The sequence below is a fragment of the Anabrus simplex genome, chromosome 2 (assembly GCF_040414725.1).
Source record: "Anabrus simplex isolate iqAnaSimp1 chromosome 2, ASM4041472v1, whole genome shotgun sequence".
Taxonomy (NCBI): Eukaryota; Metazoa; Arthropoda; class Insecta; order Orthoptera; family Tettigoniidae; genus Anabrus; species Anabrus simplex.
This window is the reverse complement of record NC_090266.1, coordinates 488,499,159-488,520,581: the sequence shown is the minus strand read 5'-3', so window position 1 is coordinate 488,520,581 and position 21,423 is coordinate 488,499,159. Positions and strand designations below refer to the sequence as shown.

The 21,423-nt window shown below is 41.9% G+C and overlaps 1 protein-coding gene across 1 annotated transcript in view; it reads right to left on the bottom strand.

Annotated features, from left to right (window-relative positions):
• LOC136862897 (uncharacterized) overlaps positions 1 to 21,423 on the bottom strand; it is a 613,588-nt gene that overhangs the window by 167,999 nt on the left and 424,166 nt on the right. The window contains exon 2 of the mRNA XM_067139178.2: positions 14,273 to 14,402. Coding sequence (XP_066995279.1) covers positions 14,273 to 14,402 — 130 coding nt within the window. The remainder of the gene's footprint in view (positions 1 to 14,272; positions 14,403 to 21,423) is intronic.

The window sequence follows — 21,423 nt, the reverse complement described above, 5'->3', positions numbered from 1 at the left end:
GAAAGAATGTCACTGAAACCTAGATTTAGATAATCTTCTAGATATTCGCTCACTTTAATTTTTTTCGTATAATTAGCCTTACCGGCGAGGGTTAAAGTAGATGTGTAAGGTGAACATTCAACTATATTCGCATCCTGTTCTTTATGAGGCATTTTTCTTGAAGAACACGCACTCGACGAAACTCTCTCACTGGATCGCTCTTTACCACTGTGAATCAGCCACTTGCCTATGATTATGACGTTATATATACCACTTCTTCTTCTTTTTCTACCGCTTTTCCCACACGCGTGGGGCCGCGAGTGCGAACTGCGACACAGATATGTATGTATGTATGTGAGTGAGTGAGTGAGTGAGTGAGTGAATGAATGAATGAATGAATGAATGAATGAATGAATGAATGAATGAATTTGGCCATGTTTTACGGCCGGATGCCCTTCCTGCCACCAACCCTATATGGAAGGATGTAATCACTATTGCGTGTTTCTGTTGTGGTTGGTAGTGTAGTGTTTTGTCTGAATATAAAGAGGGGAGTGTTGGGACGGACACAAACACCCAGTCCCCGAGCCAGAATTGAACAGAAACGATTAAAATCCTCGACCCGGCCGGGAATCGAACCCGGGACCCTCTCAACCGAGGGCCAGTGCGCTGACCATTCAGTCAACGAGTCGGACACGTTATATATACCACTATAAAAGGTTAAGTAGGAACCGCAGAAATGCATCTGTACAACACAGTGTACTGTTCACTCATAGTCCTTGCAGTGACTGATAACGAGTTTCAGGATGAGAAAGAGGAATCTATTCTTGTAGTCTAGCGAGGTAGCGGTGGTAAAGCTGTCAATGGGTGGAAGACGGTACCACGGGTGGTAGGTTCGGGTCTGAAAAGCGCTGGGGTAATTGCTGTGATCAAAGACGTGTGACGGCACATTTTATGCTTCAGAAGGGGCGCGCTACATAAAAAGTTTGCGGAGGAGTGCTTTAAGATTATACATTCTGTTGTAGCTACATATATGGGACTTGAGAAAACATAAGTCCCTGCTATTTTTTATATTTGTTTTACGTCGCAACGACACAGATAGGTCTTATGGCGACGATGTGACAGGAACGGCCTAGGAGTGGGAGGGTATCGGACTTGGCCTTAATTAAGGCACAGCCCCAGCATTTGCCTGGTGTGGAAATGGGAAACCACGGAAAACCATCTTCAGGGCTGCCGATAGTGTTCGAACCTACTATCTCCCGGATTCAAGCTCACAGCTGCGCGACCCTAACCGCACGGCCAACTCGCCCGATAACATGTGTGTGTGTGTGAAGTTTAGCTTTGATGACTTGTGTCAATATGGAGTTTGTTCTGCTGGTGAATGTAGTGGTAATTAATTGCTACTACTTTTTTTTTTGCTATTTGCTTTACGTCGCACCGACACAGAGAGGTCTTATGGCGACGATGGGATGGGAAAGGCCCAGGAAATGAAAGGAAGCGGCCGTGGCCTTAATTAAGGTACAGCCCCGGCATTTGCCTGGTGTGAAAATGGGAAACCACGGAAAACCATCTTCAGGGCTGTCGACAGTGGGGCTCGAACCCACTATCTCCCGAATACTGGATACTGGCCGCACTTAAGCGACTGCAGCTATCGAGCTCGGTGGTAATTAATTGGAAGTTATAGTGGAATGGATACCACATGGCCTATATGTTTAAACATCATTTGCATGGACTTAAAGCGGAAAACAACGGAATGTGAATTCTAAGATGGCAGAGAAATTGAACTTTTCGGTTGGATGTACTTCCTAGAGGGCTTAAGTGAAGGGATATATTCACTACTCAATGATGTTCCGTAAATTTCAATGTATTCTTTCTTGTTCCTCAACAGTCTTACATTCATTGAAGAGCCCAAAATCGGATACGGGCCAACCGGTCGGGAGACATTTACAGAAAATAACCACATAAATACAGAACATATCAGTACTGCCAAACGAAACATCGTAAGTTTCTTTACAATCCTGACAAATTTCTGCTTCACAAATGAAAATAGTACGAGGATTCAATTCCAAAAGAAGTTAAAGAACGAAGCACTCCTTTCTCTGGGACATTGCTTTATTTAGTAGACCGAGTAAAATGTGAAAGCGGTTGTTGTTGCGTTGACAGTAGTCATGACGTCATTTTTTGTTTTTTTTATCACGTTCTTGTTAAACTACAATCTATAAAAAAACCGAGCTCGATAGCTGCAGTCGCTTAAGTGCGGCCAGTATCCAGTAATCGGGAGATAGTGGGTTCGAACCCCACTGTCGGCAGCCCTGAAGATGGTTTTCCGCGGTTTCCCATTTTCACACCAGGCAAATGCTGGGGCTGTACCTTAATTAAGGCCACGGCCACTTCCTTCCCATTCCTAGGCCTTTCCTATCCCATCGTCGCCATAATACATATCCGTGTCGGTGCGTCGTAAAACAAATAGCAAAAAAAATCTATTAAAAATTGTATGATATTGCTTAAATCAATTCATGTAAAGTAGTGGAATATAAATACCGATGATTACATTTTTTTGGCGTTATTTTCGTCTTTGACATTTTAAACACTGAATAATATGCCTACATTTACCAAACTTCTTGCTTTGACCATCAGTAATTCGGTACGGATCCTGTATCGTGTTTCTTTTCTGACCAAAGTTTCACCCAGAGCATATCGCGGAATAGTTCCGCAATTTTAAACTCTTCCTGTTTTAGGCAGATCAGCTGTTTAGGAATCTTTCAGTGATTGAGACAACTTGGCTAAGTCGTCAATGTTTCAGTTCAAAGAGAGCGGCAATCGAGATTACGGCTTTATTTTATTCTCTGAAGTTATTCGATAAGTTTCTATAATATTGTAGTAATTAAATGTGGCAAATTAAAAGTCATTGCATTTTCTAAGTTATTTTGTTTACGTCAGGCCCGCTCTCCATGTTTCAAATTGTGTTATTTGTGGCGCGATTCCGCTGGAGTAGGCCATACTGCAACACGCACATGCCAGTAGTATGTACACACGTAAACATCTGCAGTCGCCGTGCCGCTACAAACCCCTGCTTGTGAATCAAAGGCTTTGTCACTCACGGCAGTTGGAGAGGTTAGAGATCAAAAGCGGATTCAGTTGATCCTCACTAAGATAACATATCCTACATCAGCATACAAACAGCTTCGTATGTATACAATGCCTAGATCTAGGATCTTCTCCAGTTCTTGTATTCGTTTGATTTTGGTGTCGCTCTGACTATGCGATCAATAGTGTAGCTATATTGAAACACTGTAGCCGTGCTGAGTGGCTCAGACGGTTGAGGCGCTGGCCTTCTGACCCTAACTTGGCAGGTTCGATACTGGCTCAGTCCGGTGGTATTTGAAGGTGCTCAAATACGTCAGCCTCGTGTCGGTAGATGTACTGGCACATAAAGGAACATACGTCAGGGGTACACATACAGGCGGTCGACGACAGTAAAGACTTCTTTGCCTAAGCCTTCTGTACACCGTTTGCTTCGACACAACTGTTGCAGTGTCTGCTATAAGGTCAGATGCCAGCTGCCGTGTAGTCGTACGGTTGGACAGTCTAACACTGACGACCAAATAACGGTCCTCCCTTTCGGATGTGGACCGATGACTTTCCATGTTAGGCCACTTTAAACAACAACAATCATCATCATCATCATCATCCTTTCGAATGTCACTCTTGGTCGTCCTTGTCCTGGCCTTCGGAACATATTTTCGAACTCTCAGTTCTGGTGCTACATACGTAAAACAACAGATCGATGCATATTAAGCCACTTCAGCTTGCGATTGTCCAGCTTCCGTTCGTGCAATTGTCCTCCATCGCAGGGAGTCGTCCAGGCGTCTTCTCTGTGCCGTAGCTGAATGTTTACACAATGAACTTGGATGCTGGACGAATACGGCAGTACACACTGCGTTCACCGGATGATAGGGGCACTGACGTCATCCTTTATATGGTTGTACGAAGACAGTTATGCCGTTGTATGATGCTGTCGCATCGAGAGAGTAAAAGATTTTCCTTTTATGGCTTTAATTTTGGACACTAGTGTATTCTGGCATATGAAAAAATGTGTCGTGTTTGTTATTTTATGGGCCTGGGATTGGGGTATATGTTCTAAAAAAGGGAAACGGACCCAAAAACAATCTCACTGTGAGATAAATCTAAAAAAAACAAAAAAAAACATTCAGAGAAGTCACCGAATGCGGCAATCCCGATGTCTTCTATCTGGAGATCGCAGGTACACGCGCACGCAGTGTCGGGGCCGATGACCAAGAATGCCTTAATTCCTCGGTATTTTTTGTAAAATTCTCCAAGACTAATTGAAGTTTTTTATATTTTGTATCATTTGCACATCTTCACCAGAAATATGCAACGACAAAATCATAATTCATATGCTTCTTTGAAAAAAGTAATTAATATGTGTTCAATATTAGGACAATATGAAAGTGGTTCAAGTATTTAAATAACGGGAGCACTAGCTTTGAAGATAAATCTCGATCGGGATAAGAAGTTGGAAAAATGAGATTAAGTGCCTCCTTCTTGGAGAACAGCCACTTGCCAGGATCCGTGAATTGTCGGTTAATCTGCTGTTTCCAAACTCACTGTCTGCTGCTACACTCTTCTATGTAGCGTACACAAATCAATGTGAGTTTCATATAAGGACTTCCCGAAGGGTAAAGGGGAACTTCACAAAGATTTGTTTCGAGGAAACGCAATTTAAACCTTTATATGTTGGGCGAAATCGACAACAGTTCGTCTACTAAATGTCCTTTAGTATTATTATTGCCCTGCTCCTAGGCTGAATGGACAATATCGACGTTTCCGTTTCAAAGGGCCCGTGGTTCTGTTTCCTTCGGGGTTGGAGATTCTAACTACGTTTGGTTAATTTCTCTAATTGTATCTGACTAAATTCTGGCACATAGGTGTCTCCTAAAATTGTCAAAAGTAGTTAGCCGGACGTAAAATATTATTATTATTATTATTATTATTATTATTATTATTATTATTATTATTATTATTATTATTATTATTAGTACTCGAAGTTTTAATCTAGGATACATTGGATATACACTGACTGACAGAGCAAATGCAACACCAAGAAGGAGTGGTCAGAACTTTATGCCAATTGCAGGGTAGACTGACGTCACTGAGGTATGCTCATGATGTGAAATGCGCCGCTGTGCTGCGCACGTAGCGAACGATAAATGGGACACGGCGTTGGCGAATGGCCCACTTCGTACCGTGATTTCTCAGCCGACAGTCATTGTAGAACGTGTTGTCGTGTGCCACAGGACACGTGTATAGCTAAAAATGCCAGGCCGCCGTCAACGGAGGCATTTCCAGCAGACAGACGACTTTACGAGGGGTATGGTGATCGGGCTGATAAGGGCAGGTTGGTCGCTTCGTCAAATCGCAGCCGATACCCATAGGGATGTGTCCACGGTGCAGCGCCTGTGGCGAAGATGGTTGGCGCAGGGACATGTGGCACGTGCGAGGGGTCCAGGCGCAGCCCGAGTAATGTCAGCACGCGAGGATCGGCGCATCCGCCGCCAAGCGGTGGCAGCCCCGCACGCCACGTCAACCGCCATTCTTCAGCATGTGCAAGACACCCTGGCTGTTCCAATATCGACCAGAACAATTGCCCGTCGATTGGTTGAAGGAGGCCTGCACTCCCGGCGTCCTCTCAGAAGACTACCATTGACTCCACAGCATAGACGTGCACGCCTGGCATGGTGCCGGGCTAGAGCGACTTGGATGAGGGAATGGCGGAACGTCGTGTTCTCCGATGAGTCACGCTTCTGTTCTGTCAGTGATAGTCACCGCAGACGAGTGTGGCGTCGGCGTGGAGAAAGGTCAAATCCGGCAGTAACTGTGGAGCGCCCTACCGCTAGACAACGCGGCATCATGGTTTGGGGCGCTATTGCGTATGATTCCACGTCACCTCTAGTGCGTATTCAAGGCACGTTAAATGCCCACCGCTACGTGCAGCATGTGCTGCGGCCGGTGGCACTCCCGTACCTTCAGGGGCTGCCCAATGCTCTGTTTCAGCAGGATAATGCCCGCCCACACACTGCTCGCATCTCCCAACAGGCTCTACGAGGTGTACAGGTGCTTCCGTGGCCAGCGTACTCTCCGGATCTCTCACCAATCGAACACGTGTGGGATCTCATTGGACGCCGTTTGCAAACTCTGCCCCAGCCTCGTACGGACGACCAACTGTGGCAAATGGTTGACAGAGAATGGAGAACCATCCCTCAGGACACCATCCGCACTCTTATTGACTCTGTACCTCGACGTGTTTCTGCGTGCATCGCCGCTCGCGGTGGTCCTACATCCTACTGAGTCGATGCCGTTCGCATTGTGTAACCTGCATATCGGTTTGAAATAAACATCAATTATTCGTCCGTGCCGTCTCTGTTTTTTCCCCAACTTTCATCCCTTTCGAACCACTCCTTCTTGGTGTTGCATTTGCTCTGTCAGTCAGTGTATTATGAATTAAGGAAAGGATGCTAGGACAATCATTATGCTAGACTTCCGTATAAACCTCAGTGAAAGAGTTAAAAGGCATGCGAGGAAGGGATTGATTGGGGAAACGTGATGGATTGAGGGCTGTGTACTTCACCCTAGTTACTCGTACTTTTGAGTGCCTGAAATCAGAGACTGAATACCGGAATAATTTAGGTTTGGATAGAATACCGGTACAACTATTTAGTTGTACCCATGTAACCATAATTGTGGAACTCGTTACTATTACAGGAAAAATACCTCCAATACCGGTATTTCCATGCCGGTTTATAAAGGCTACATTACCGATAAACACTGCGGACAAATATAATAGTAAGGAAATACGAGGGCAGATCAGAAAATAAGTTGCACTTCCCAGTTATGGCCATTTATTACACCACCTATACAACGGCAACACGACTATAACGACATACACTGTAACGTCACTTTTCCACATAGTTTCCAAGAGACTCCAAACATTTCTGCGAACGCACAACCAACTTGTCGATGCCGGATGCATAGAAAGTTCCTCCAGCGTTCTGCAACCATTCGGAGACAGCGGCCTTCACCTCTTCATCGGTGTGGAAACGTCGAACGCCGAGCTCCGTTTTGAGCTTACCGAACAGATGAAAGCCACATGGCGCTAGGTCGGGACTGTAGGGTGGATGTTGCTAGACCTCCCACTTGAAACGCTGCAAACGTTCTCTCGTTTGGCGGGCCTTGTGAGGTGTTGCGTTATTGTGCAACATAATCATACCGGCGCTCAATTTCCCTCGGCTCTTCTCTTTGATCGCTTTACGCAACCGGTGCAACGTTTGACAATACGACGCCGCGTTGATCGTCGTTCCTTCCGGCATGAATTCCACGTGCAGCAAACCCTCCATGTCAAAGAACACTGTCGCCATAACCTTACCGGCTGAAGGTTGAACCTTGGCCTTCTTTCGTTGTGGTAATGAGGGGTGCATACATTCCATTGATGTTCGCTTCGTTTCGAGGGTGAAGTGGTGGACTCACGTTTCGTCGCCTGTAACGATTCGTCGCAGAAACCCGTTGCCGTCTGCGGCATAGCGTTGCAAAAATGCCAGGGAGGATTGGAAACGTTGTCCCTTGTGCTCATCGGTGAGAAGACGTGGGACCCATCTTTGACACAGCTTACGATATCCAAAGTCCTCGTGAACAATGGCGAGCACACTGCCATACGACATGTTCAGCTGCGTCGCGATTTCTCTTAGTTTGATGTGCCGGTTCTGTATAATGATCGCATTCACACTGTTGACCTTTGCACGGGTCCTGGACGTTGCGGGCCTACCTTCGCGATGGTTGTCAGTGATATCCGTGCGTCCGGCTTCGAATTGCTGACACCACTTTACGATACCTTGCCGGGAAATGGCCCGGTCCCCATACACAGCACTAATTTCACGATGAATGTCCGTGCAATTCTTCGTTTTGGTGCATAGGAATCGGATTGTCGCACGCATCTCATATTTGGAGTGAACGTCCAGTTGACGCGCCATTGCATTTGGCCGCTACTCACACAATACTAGACGAGACACCACAGCGACCTACCTAACAGACGTGTGGGTAGTGTCTGTCCCTTTCTCCGCTGTGCCCACGTTTGCGACACACAGCGCGCTGCCTTTTGATCCACCTACCTACCTTTATCGGCGGTTGAATTCATACATTAGAATATACATACACAGAGATTCCAGAGTAAAGGTCTACGAGTATAGATCACATTAGTGAGCCTAGCCGTTCCGATCTGAATCGAAATCAAAATGCACACACCAACAAAAGCAAAAAGTCCTGAATATTAAATAAGCAAAATAAACGTTAATTGTAATTGGAAAGGCTTAGTAATAATTTTATTTGCTTTACGTCTTTATGGTTTTCGGAGATGCAAGGTTCCGTACTCCCGTAGTAGTTTTCTTACGTGCCAGTAAATCTACCGGCACGAGGCTTACGTATATGAGCACCTCCAACTACCACCGGACTGAGCTAGGATTGAACCTGCCAAGTTGGGGTCAGAAGGCCAGTGCCTCAACTATCTGAGCCATTCAACCTAGTGAAACGCTTAGTGCCTTCGTATGTATCCACAGCCGATGTGCAGGAATTTAAGTTCATTTTATATATACTGAACCATATCGTTCATGGTGAGAGAAAATTAACATTCAACGCATCAGAAATGTGGTATCGGGGAGTCGAATTCAGATAGGCGCCCAACGTGTCGGAGGGCGCGGGGAAGGCAGAGAACGCCAGGACGGGCGTGTTACGCTGAGAGAGAGAGAGAGAGCGAGAGAGAGAGAGAGAGAGAGAGAGAGAGAGAGAGAGAGAGAGAGAGAGAGAGAGCAAGGAAATCGAATGTTAAGGATGGAGCGACTCGTATGCTGTTAGGGGAACCACATGTGCCACTCTGATAAAAAGAAAGGCGGCAGAAAGCAGGTCTGGCAAGTTATGAACGGAGGATAATATCCCCGCTTATAGACGGAACTAAAACCACAGAAAAACTTATCATAATTTTCTGAGTGTTATGAATTGATTTGTGATATTAATAGTCAATGCCTTCCGTTACACGACTTGCGCGGGATAAGCGTGAGAACCAAACTCTTCTATGCACAAATACGTGAAGTGTGTATCTTGGTGAGTCCCCTGGTGTGGCGTCTCTGTATGGACTAGTAAATAGTGCGTGCTAAGTGGAGAGGGGATCATTCGTTTATTCAGTCTTGCTCGTTGTGGAAGTCTGCCGCGTAGGAGGCTGTATCGTGAATTTGCAAACTACACAAAGACTCCGTTTCAGAAGGTGTAAAGTCAAACATTTAATAATTGTAACCTGGAGAAATAGCTAGTACCCGAACTAGGAAGGGAACAATTAATGGACTTTAACTCAGAGGTCGTGTGTGGTAAAGCGCTAAGAATTTTGTTAAATAACATTCGACTATGTAGACTGTATTTTCAGCCCTAAAGTGAAAGACAAAGGAATAGGAGTGATCGGAGTGCACCAGCAGACGTTTAACTATGTGTCACTAATTGCAGTTAGTGCGGTACGGAAACTATGACAAGAGCTGCCAATAGCACGAGACCGTCCAACACTCATCAGTCAAGCAGACGGCATCGCCATGAATCAACCCCAGGAGCTGAACCGAGAACCAGTGACCTAGGATGAAGACAGAGTGATGCTGGGCTAAGTCTCATTAATGACTCAGGCATGGAGGGGTCGTGCGGTCACAATGACAAATAAGTTTGAACATATTTTATTACCATGAGATAGGGACAGTTAGCTTCGTATATATTTCCTTGTAAATAATAGTTAATTAAGCGCTTATGGCAATCAAGTTATTTTACTCAGAACTTTGCATGTGTAGTAAGTGTAGTAGCTATGTATCATTTTTTATTTGTTTATGGTTATGTGGGCGTTAGGTTGGGTTTATGTTTGACTTAGTGTCTGATAATGTTATGTAATTTCTTTGGGCTATTTTGTATAGACGTTTTGCGGAGCTAGGATCTTTAAAATGTATAAAGGACATAGATGACTTGCACCGTCGAGTGGGAGACCTTAACTGAGAGTACCGGGCAACCCATGAATAGGGCCAGCATGCAATATTAATGTGCCTAGGGTTATCCAAATTAGTCCTGCGAGTTTTCTCATGACTGTGCACGTGGCATGAACCGGGGTCTGATGTATAAAGAGATGAAATGCACGGATAATACTCCGTTTGATTTGAATGGACTGAAAAGCGTCCGGCATATAAGCCTAATTATGAATTTGAGGAACTTGAATCATATGTCAGAATAATGTTTTGTTACATTATTGAAAGAATAAGAGCGCCTGTAGAGTGCCCCGTATTGTAGGGATAACAATTTTGCCCAGCTGAGAGCGCAGTGGAGTGCAGGAGGTGGGGTCTGCTAGCCACGTGACAGATCCCAGTTGTGACGGAAGTTCAGCCGTGTTATGGTAGACGTCAGCTGACGTGATGTTTGTTTGTGCCCGAGAGACAGACGGCCTTGCACTCCCCCTCTCGCCAGGGAGGGTCAGTACCATCACCCAGATAAGGTGCTCCAGGAAGAAAGGCGCCTAATTCACCAAGCCCGCATGACGAGTGTATTTCATTATAATTTTTATCTCAGGTGCGGCGGTATTTTTGATTTGTTCTGTGTTATTTTACTGCGTCTTGGTACTTTCTGTGTTTGTCGTTTGATTGTGTTTTGTTAGAGGTATAGTACGTATGATTTCTAGAGTTTGCGAGTTCATACTCGTCCTTTGACGATGAGCGCGGGATCATTTTTACTTCAGTGCCTTTTGCGGGTAACAGATAGTCCTGTATTTGTATTCATGTGTATTGGTATCCCGAATTTATGGGAATAATGTTAAATTTAGTTTCCTTATGTGCGAAAAATTTCTGTTCTTAATCTCTGGCAATAGGACATTTAATTACGAAAATTTCTGTGTAAAATCTGTTCGAACTTATCAAGATATAAAATGCAGGGCTTATATAATGTTCCCACGGTCTCAGAGTAGATTAATGGATCATGATGCCACTTCTTGGCTACTGATGTGAACTTGTATATTTTTGTATAGGTTTATGGCATTATTAATGTTCTTTTCATCCGATTGTTATGTTTCCAATTATTAAAGTTTAGTTTGTGAAATTATAATCCTCAATCACTCATACAACCGCGATTCCTGTCCTATTATATCTTTAAGATTTGTTGTTTATTTGATCAAGTCAACGAACGTCCGCGGGCTTTCCGCTGAACTAGCCAGGTGATAAGAGGACGGAATAAATTTGGTATGATGTGCCTTCTCACACTGTGAACCACCTATTTTTATGTATCAAAGACCCAGTAAGGTACATAAATTGGGCGTCCCGACCGTGGGGCTGTTTGATCGTTTGTGTGAGCTTTGATGTGAATGAGGATTTTTGAACAGAGCAACCAGTAGTTTGGTATTGATATGTTCGGTTTTTATAATTATTAGGCAATGTCAACTATTAAGTCCATCCTACAGGTTTGCCGGGAACAATAACATGGTTTCCCATCAATGAGGTAGTAGGTATGGTTTCCGTCAGAAATCATTACCACAAACAGAGCCGAAGATCGATAGTTCCATTGTTATAGATTAATTATCGGGTGAATTGAGATAACCTCAGTCTCAGTTGGTAGGAAATAACAATTATTACTGTACCGGTTGGTACACCTCTACGCCGCACATTTGAATTTTCCGCCTTAAAATACCTCCCTACTGGAGAAACCCGGAACTTTAACAACTGAACTAACTCTACTGTTTATCAGAAGATGTCATTGTGTGTTTTTGATTTGCTTTTGTTTTTCTTTGATCAAGAAGTGTGGACATTCTCTAACAGAGGTCTCTACCAAAAACTATGATTATGCACTCTAGTGTGAAGAAATGAACTTTCTTGAAGAAATTTTGCATTCATAAGTTTTGTCTTTACTAGATTTTGTTCTGTCATTTGTGGGTTGGCAATATTAATACTTTCTTTCCGCCTGTTTTGAATGTAGCCAGTCAGGAATTTCTGTAATTAATTTTCCACCAATAAGGTGTTTCTTCATCGCCTTGTGTATAAGTTTTTGCTGTTATCCAATAAAACCTTGTGGGCGGGTCGTAATCATTCATGAAAGGTCTCGAATTTTCCGCGAGGGTATAAAAAATACTGATTTTCTTGTCTCGGGGCCACTCGTATAACATCTTTCTCAGTGTGTGAATATGTAGCAGGGGGCAGGAAGCGCCTCGTTCTTCAGGCAGCAGTTCTTCAACAAGGTAATGGCCTCTTAACATCTTTATTTCTTGCTAGTTCAGCAGTTTAACTCTCGGGGAAGGCTCGAAACCTTTAATATGTAACCCATCTCTTTAAAATGTAAATCCCTTTTCACTCTATGTAAAAACTACAATTTCTTGAACGGTAATTTGGGGATAGAAAGTGCTTTACCCTCTCGAGCTCCCCTTCATTTTGAAATTGAGGTGACTACGTTTTCATAACCGTTTCTACGCTTCCTTAATGTGTTAAAGTTTCCTCATACGAGTCACCTCGCTAGCTTGGGATTAGCCTCTGTGTTATCGGCCTAGCGCCACATAGGTTTTAACAAGCTTTAGTGTAGGAGTGCAAGTACTCGCCTCCATGCATCTTTGTGTTTGGGCCATTAAATTAACCTTTAATTTGCTATTCAGGCCTCGTAGGTTGGGTACTAGATACCCCCGTGTCTTTATAATTGTGCCTTGAGAGGCAGTTTAGAGGAAGGTTTGTTGGTGCCTTTAACAGGCGTGAGAAATTGAGAGCGGGTTAGCTCTTTCTGAGGTGATAGATGTGCCTCTAGGAGGCCCAATATGTGTCTTTGGAGCTAACGCTCCCTGTAATGAAGGGGTTTTCTGCCCTTTGAAATGTAATTCTGTAACTTGGTATTGTTGAGCTAAAGCTCAAAGATGGTCAGATTGGGGTTCGGACCCCAGAACTTGTAAAGAACCCGAAACTCGGGCTTTCCTTGTAAAACTACTCTGGTACCTGATTTTGTTATTTCCCCTAGTGGAAACTGGTTAAATTTTTATCTAATCTTGGACTTCTTGATTGTGTACCTGATTTAACTTGTTGTTATTTGTTGTATGCTCAAAATTCTGTCACCATTGTTTAGTTTCGAAAATATAACCTTTATAGAAATTTTAATTCATCTTTCGGACTTGTAGTTAGACCCATTCCAGCCCGCACCTTCTTTTCACCTCTGCCTTCCACGGATAACTCCGTAACAATTACAGTCGATATTAGCGGTTCGTGGCTGTATGAACGTTGTTCGGATCATCGTAACCCGAATCGAGAGTAGTGAGGGTAATACTTGGCATATACTGGCCATTATACAATAAGATTCCAGCCCATTGTTAGGAAGAGACCTGGCGAATTTATTAATTGATATCTAAGGGCTAATTCATGCTAATTTTCCCAATTTACGTGTTTTTGTTTTACGGATTTCATTTTGTATATTACGGAAACATAAGAGGAGGATTTTTATTGCATCTTCAAAACGGTTGGTTTGCAGACCGTGCTTGTTGTTTCTTTGCGGTAACGTTAATTGTAGAGGCTGCAGGGATTAATGAATATTTCTTTGTGGGACGGCACCGTGATTTACATAAACACTGACCAAGGCTCCTCCAGAAGGACTGGTATCTCTATAGAAGAAATAGCGATGGCGTTAACGTTAGAGGACATGTGGTAAAGTATGAAGGAATAATTGTCAGGAACGAAGGGAGAGTTGACGGACATGAAAGAACAAGCTGTGAAGGACAGTGAAAAACAGATAGCAGAAATGAAGGAACAATTATCAGGTAGTGAAGAGCGTACGAAGGAACAGTTATTAGGGCTAGAAACACGTAAGAAAGGACAATTACGAGAAATGAAGGAACAACTGCCGGGAATCGAATATTTAACAATGGCTTGACAAGCACTTCGGCCCAAACTTTTTGATTCATTTAGGTTTGAAGCAATCTGAACGTGTGGGAGGCGGTCGTAAATCTCTTAGGAGATAATATTATCGATAAATGTCTGTGTCAATGTAATATTTCTATTCATGTACATTTTGCATAGATAGAAACTCTACTGACGTATTCATCAACCCCGCAGATCGATTTTTCGTTCAGAAATTTACTAAACTCTAAATGGGGAGTATTCAAATAAAAAGCTTATTATTAACAGCAACGAAATGTAATTTAAAATTTAAAATTGCCGAAGTACAAAGGGTATTCCACAAAAATGGTAAAACATGTTACCGTAACGTAGAGTATTGCATCCTGAGAGTGATCTGCCACTTGACGGCGCTGATGCTGACCTGCAGAGTGAGCTAGCGCGGCTCTGTAGACGGCTGGTAACAGCGATCCATGGCAAGCTGGGCCAAGATTTCTGGAACAAGCAGAACAGTCAACATTGTTAATATATGACAGTAACTTGATAATAAGCCACGTTTTGGTTTTGGTCCTTAATTTATAAGGTGGGGATTCCCAATTGTGGCTTATGGAGTGACTTACCGTGGCCAACTTCTCGTTGAATAGGTATCCGTAGCTCTGAGGGGCAAGGTTTTCTGGGGTATTTAGCGTCAGTGCGAAATAATAATTTCATGTACAACTCCTTGGCTGACTGGTCAGCGTACTGGCCTTCGGTTTAGAGAGCCCCAGGTTCGATTCCAAGTCGGCCCGGGGATTTTAACAGCGTTTGGTTAATTCCTATAGCTGGCGGGCTGGGTTTTTGTGTTCGTCTCAACGCACATCTTCATTTACATACAACATATTACAGTACCAACCAGCACAAAAATAACTGGCGGTAGGGGCGGAACGGCCGCATGGTTTTTAGGGTTTCCTACACTTACTTATAAGAAGTAATATCTTTTCCATTATTAAATTTTTTATTCTATACAAATGGCCACGATGTATTCACAATGACAGCTAACCTCCAATTGAGAGCGCGAGTCAACATAGCGCCATCTTATAACAGAGTATGCGTGTGACATCACATATTTAGCAAAAAAATGGCCTTATTTTGAAGCGCTATTTCATGAAAACTACGTTTCAGATTTTCATGTTTTTTGCAACACGTATTCTCCTCTGTTATCTGTCAACTGCGACATTAAACATAGTTGTAAGTCAAATACACTCGGCGATATACGGGTTCTAAAAGGGCACTAGGGAAAGTTTTGCGATGTGAGTGAAGGCTTTAGACTTTTTCAAAATAATTTCCACTACACTCAATGCACTTCTCCATACGTCGAAACCAGTCACTGAACAAACTCTGCCACTTTTCTTCGGTTTCATCTTCATACTCTTGATCCCATGCTGCCAGAAGCTGCTCGTCGGATGCAAAACTAAGCCCTTTTAGCTTCATCTTCACTTCTGGGAAGAATGCGAAGTCACATGGGGCAAGATCAGGACTGTATGGAGGGTGATCAAGCACTGTCAACCCTGATCTGGCAAGAAAATCCATTGTTACATTAGCACGATGTGCTGGAGTATTGTCGTGATGCAAGAGCCAAGTGTTGAGCCGTGACCTTGGACGGAGCTGCTTGAGAGCCTGGATGACCTGAGGCAGACAAGTCTCACTTTACCACTTCGCAGTAACCGTCCTTTGTGTTTCTAGCACAACCCTAGTCAGGATGCCCCGTTTAGTGAAGAATACTGCAATCATCCTTTTCTTCACTGACCTTGACTTTCGCACAGTCGCAGGAGTACCCTCATCTTCAAACAGCCACACCTTATTCTAGGATTTTGTTGGGACATAGTAATAATAAAGCCAAGTTTCGTCACCTGTAACGATGCTATTGACGTTACGCGAAGTCCCCTTTTCAAACTGTTTTAGCATTTTTCGGCACCATTTCACTCGATGTGCCCTTTGTTCTTCTGAAAGTGAATGGGGCACCCAAAGTGAACAAACCTTCCTAACATGGAGATGGTCGTGTAGAATTGAATGAATAGCTGGCGCAGAGATGTAGAGGGTCTCTTCTACCTGCCGATATGTCAGTCACTTCTCTTGCCGAAACATTGTCCTCACAGCTTCAATGTTTTCCTCAGTGAGTGGTTCAGACGGTCGCCCAGAACGAGGATCGTCTTCAACCCCGAAATTTCCCCTCTGGAACTCTTTGTACCAGCGGAAAATTGTTGTCCGATGTGGACAGTCTTTCCCCAGCACAGGAGTCATTTCCTCCAAGCACTGGTCAACAGTTAATCCACGAGCAAAATTATAGTGGATAACTGCGCGATATTCTCCTTTAGACTACACTGACATCTTAACTTGCCTTCAATCCCACTGCTTGGTAACAAGTGGTGTGAAGGTCACGCCTTGCTGTCGTCTAGACCGGCTTTCACCCCTCTTTTCATCCCTCACTATAACAGGGGTGTCCAGCCAACCGTTTTTGAGTATTGCAAAATTTCCCTAGTGCCCTTTGTCTGTCAATTGCGACATTAAACATAGTCGTAAGTTAAATACTCTGGGCGATATACGCCTTCTATCCAAACACTAAAAGCGTCTTCAAATATTATTTTCCACGTACCGGTTGTCGAGTAGCGTAAGTCTACGTTAACACACAATACTGGATACATTCGTCTTAAGAAGCTTCGTGTCAGGTAGGGCATGCGGCCGTAAAATCCGATTTAATTAACACATAGTGCTGGCCCAAAGCAATTGGGAAAGGCTAGCATGAATAAGAAGTGATAATTTCGTGTGTCTATTGCTAGCATGGTAACGAAGAGCCTCCGACAAGGCTGGGCGGCATCTGCAATACATGGGAAACTGCGTGCTATTGTGGTCGAAAGTAGCCGTCTGTGTGTTGCAGAGATGTTGGGGACAGTACAAACACTCAGTCCCCGATCTAAGGGATTCAAATCCCCGATCCTGCCGGGAATTGAACGCGAGGCCCTTTGAAGCGAAAGCTAATATACTGACTATTCAGTCAAGGTGCCGGAAATACTAAACATTGATATACAGTAAATATACATAGTACTGGAGTGTGTAAATTGGTAAGGGTTTTGCAACCTTGTCTCTATCTCCGAAAATTTTCCTAGCTAAGTTTTGCTTTTTGTTTTACATCGCACCGACACAGACAGTTCTTCCGGCGATGATGAGATAGGACAGGACTAGGACTGTGAAGGAAGCGACCATGAACTTAGTTAAGGTGGCAAGCAGAGTGCTAGCACGGAAAGAAACAGGTTATATTTCCCAAATCGAACCTGCTCCAGTAGTATAAGACGAAAGAAACGCTGTTACTGAGTTCTTATATGCTAAAATAAAAGAAACTGGTTTGGAGAAATGAATTATTGCAGGTTAGAAGTGTGCCTTTCTAACTATACAGGTTGCTAATGACATGGATAATTGGGATCATGTGAGATGTTTCATTATAAAAATCTAACTTGATCGAAATACTCCCAAACCCAGTAGAATAGATGAGTTATGGACATTCCAATATATAGCTGATATGTGTGAATAAATGGGTCTAATTGATTGACTGATTAAATTTTGGTCAATTTATAACATATTTCAATAATTAATTCAGCGGAAGGTGGAATTAAAATGATAATAATATGATTGCAATAAATAACCATGTAAAGGTTTTCAGTATTGCAGTTGAAAGGTTCAGATATGTGTAATTACTGAAGTAAATGCGGTTTTGAGTCATGCAGTGTTGACTTCCATACCAATTAAAATTGTTATATCTTCTCACAAGGAAGAAAAAGGGAGATGTTCGTTCCTTCGCATTGTATAAAGTCGGACATATTGGAATGAAATATAAAACGGAAGCTAGGAAATCAAGCCTTAAAAGAGTAATACTCTAAGTCTTGCCCGAGATTGGTTTGTTGGCATGTAAGTCGGAAGGAAAGAAGGTTATATTAAAGCGTGACGTGAATGACAGCGAGAAATAAACAATATATTATCAAACGTGATATACAATTCCATTTATGGTGATTGAAAGTGCGTTTAGGGAATCGTAGTAATATTAAATGAATGCCAATATGTATTCATCTAGAACTGCGAGAATGTCATTGTGATAGATACGAATTACCTTGTTAACACGACCTATTTGAATTCACAAGTACTAAAGGTATGTTTTTGTATATTATCAGCCAGGAGCACCCTACTAACAGAATGGGACAACATTTAAGAGGATCCGAGGCCTAGGAAGATGGGCCAATACTTGACGGTGGATCCAGGATAAATGCGAGATAAAATCCAGGATGAGTATAGGGATAACCTAACAGCACCTCAAGGATGTATCCTATCAAGGACGTTGAATTGGCTCTAAAACGTCAAATTACAGATACGTTGAAATGTTACTGTTGTCTAGATATATGCCCATATATTTATTTCAAGCAGCACTTAATTTTTCCTGATGTAATTTTTCTTCCTCTGCAAGTTTAATTTAAGAATGTTATTGATTATATTGAATATATTGATTATATTTAAAAGCTTTATAATATCAGTAACTTGAAACTCAGGATCTTTAAAATAATTCAGAAAAGAATATAATGTTTTGGTCTTCATGAAATTGAATTCATTCTTATAAAGCAAATTATGAAATATCTACATAATTTCAATCTCTAATAGGCCTATATGATGATAACATTAAATGAAGGAGAGACAGTCATTTAAACGTTGATATATTACTGATATTATGGTGTTATATCAAGAAGATATTCTTTGGTAGTGGAATTACCTAAAGTCGTGCCAAATAGCTTAGTGTCTTCTAACTGTAACATATTCAAAAATAATGATAGGTTTGAGAACCAGGGAGGTAAAGTTGAGGATATTAAGTTGGAGTCGTCGTAACTATTCATATGTGATGTAGGAAATGTGATATTTTATGGAAGTGAAGAATCATATGGAAGTTTATGGTTGTCAGGTATGCAAAGATAGCCTTCGTAATGAAAGTGAATGTGACATGTTGTGTATTGACGATGCATTTTACCGGGCGATTTGGCCGTGCGGTTAGGGCCGCGCAGTTGTGACCTTGTATCCGGGAGATAGTGGACTCGGATCTCACTGTCGGTAGCCCTGAAGATGGTTTTCCGTGGTTCCCCATTTTCACACCAGGCAAATGCTGGGGCTGGACCTTAATTAAGACCACGGTCGCTTCCTTCCCACTCCTAGAACTTTTCTATCCCATCGTCGCCAAAAGACCTATCTGTGTCGGTGCGACGTAAAGCCAATTGTAAAAAAAGATTCATTTCTTATTTATATAGGAACTAGTCTTTATACTGTGAGTGAATAAGAGATGAATTATGAAGATAATTGAAAGAGCAAAATACATTTTTTCTGTCACATCGCAAGTGAGTTACAATAGTCGATGGCAGTGTAATGAGCATAGAAAGTCCTCATGAAATTTTCTTGGTAGGAAGATCCATAAATGGAGATCTTGCTGGTTCTTAATAAATATTGGAGTAACTAAATGATAACTGACTGATAAATACTTTCAAAACATGTGCGTTGAATGAGAATCCATACTGATTATCCACACATAGAAATACACTGAATAATTAGGTGAACTCAGATATTAGGAAAGTGAAATTCATATATATACTTTAACATATTTTTGCTAGTTCCTTTATGTCGCACCGACGCAGATAGGTCTTATGGCTACGATGGGTCAGGAAAGGCCTAGGAATTTTAAGGAAGTGGCCGTGGCCTTAATTAAGGTACAGCCGCAGCATTTGCCTGGTGTGAAAATTGGAAACAACGGAAAACCGTTTTCAGGGCTGCCGACAGTGGGGTTCGAACCCACTATCTCCCGGATGCGAGCTCACAGCTGCGCGCTCCTAACCGCACGGCCAGTTCGCCTGCTTATTTACTTCAACTCTATTACCCTGATCTTTTACAGGCAATTCATCATTGGGTGAGAGATTTGTGTTTTTATTTCGCAGTTTCTGAGTAGTTATTGACTTCATGCATGTGGAATTAATGTTGAGGTCTTTCTTACTTGCATCCCAAGTCGTTTTAGGTAACCAACGTTGTCATGGTAGGAGGTGGTATATTTTTCAAGTTGCTGTTATATTTTAAATGTTGAATAATAGGATAATTATTGTTTTCGTTTTCTTTCTAGAGCGGAGTGAATCAGAATTAGGGGAACAACCACATTTAAGCTATATTATATCCAAGGGAAGAACTGATTGTCTTTTCTCATGACTTCTGAGTGAATTAATATATACATAAATCATAACACCCGTCATGTTTTTGGCACTTATATTTTGAGAATATTTAATCCAAATCTTTTATTTTAAAAATCCAATCTCTGAATCATTTAAATGAATTATTGGCATTTATCATAATTTCGGAACTAGATAGACGTTTTCACAGACTACTAACTTTTATTATTTTTAAATTGAACCAATATCAACATATTGGAGGATAACATTCTTTATAATATGATAGATTACCATGATTTGATTTCTTCGTGTTGTAACACATTGTATCTTAATGTTTATATTGAATATACGGTTTTTTAAGGAAAAGATCCTATTTCAAGCATATCAATGATTTTAACAAGATATTCTTAGTCATATTTACTTAAATTTCAGTTCGACATTAGTTGATATTTTTGAATAAAGAAAGAGGAAATATCGCTTCCAACTTCCCCATCCTTCAGAATCATTAGCACACCCATGCGAGGTAAGTATCGTGACTCGACGACTGAAAGCGAACCGGAGCAACGAAGGGAAGTTTGGACGGGCACAAGAATATCTTAGTGAAGTTGCCCATCACACAGTGCTGGCTGCTTACCGTCAGTTTTTTAAGTCATGGAATATTGATCCGATATTCACCATATTTTGTGAGTTTATGTATGTGGCCAAAATTAAGAATATTCTACATTTTGGAACAGTTTTGTAACATAGTTTCAGATGTATAACACATTTTATAAAAAGATTTGAATAATTTCAAAACACCCCTTGCATACCAATTTTGAGTTTTTACTTTGAAACATTTTATTATTGTTCATAGGGGTATGTGAATAATTATTGGTATTATTATTTGAAACATGTCATTATTGATGTAATTAGAGTACTTTTTCTCACACATTTGCAATTCTTTCTAGTAATTTTCAAATTTTCTTATTTGAATCAGGATATCTCTGCCAGTTATAGTTATTTTTTGTTTAAATGGACACCAACGTTTATGCGTCTAATATGGTAGTATAGGCATGCCAAGGTTTAAGACAATAAGGTATAAAACTGTTGCACTTACAACATTGTGAATGCTCAAAAATAAAGTTTTGAGAAGAAGCTAATTTTGCGGAAAAATACAGTAACTGCATTAGAAATTCCCAGCACATGTATTTACATTTTCTTGGCCCTTTTATTCTCCTCAGCAACGGTTTTTAATATATTACTCTACTTATTAAGCCCTAATATAATATATACCTATTGAACTTACCCTTAACAGTACCGGT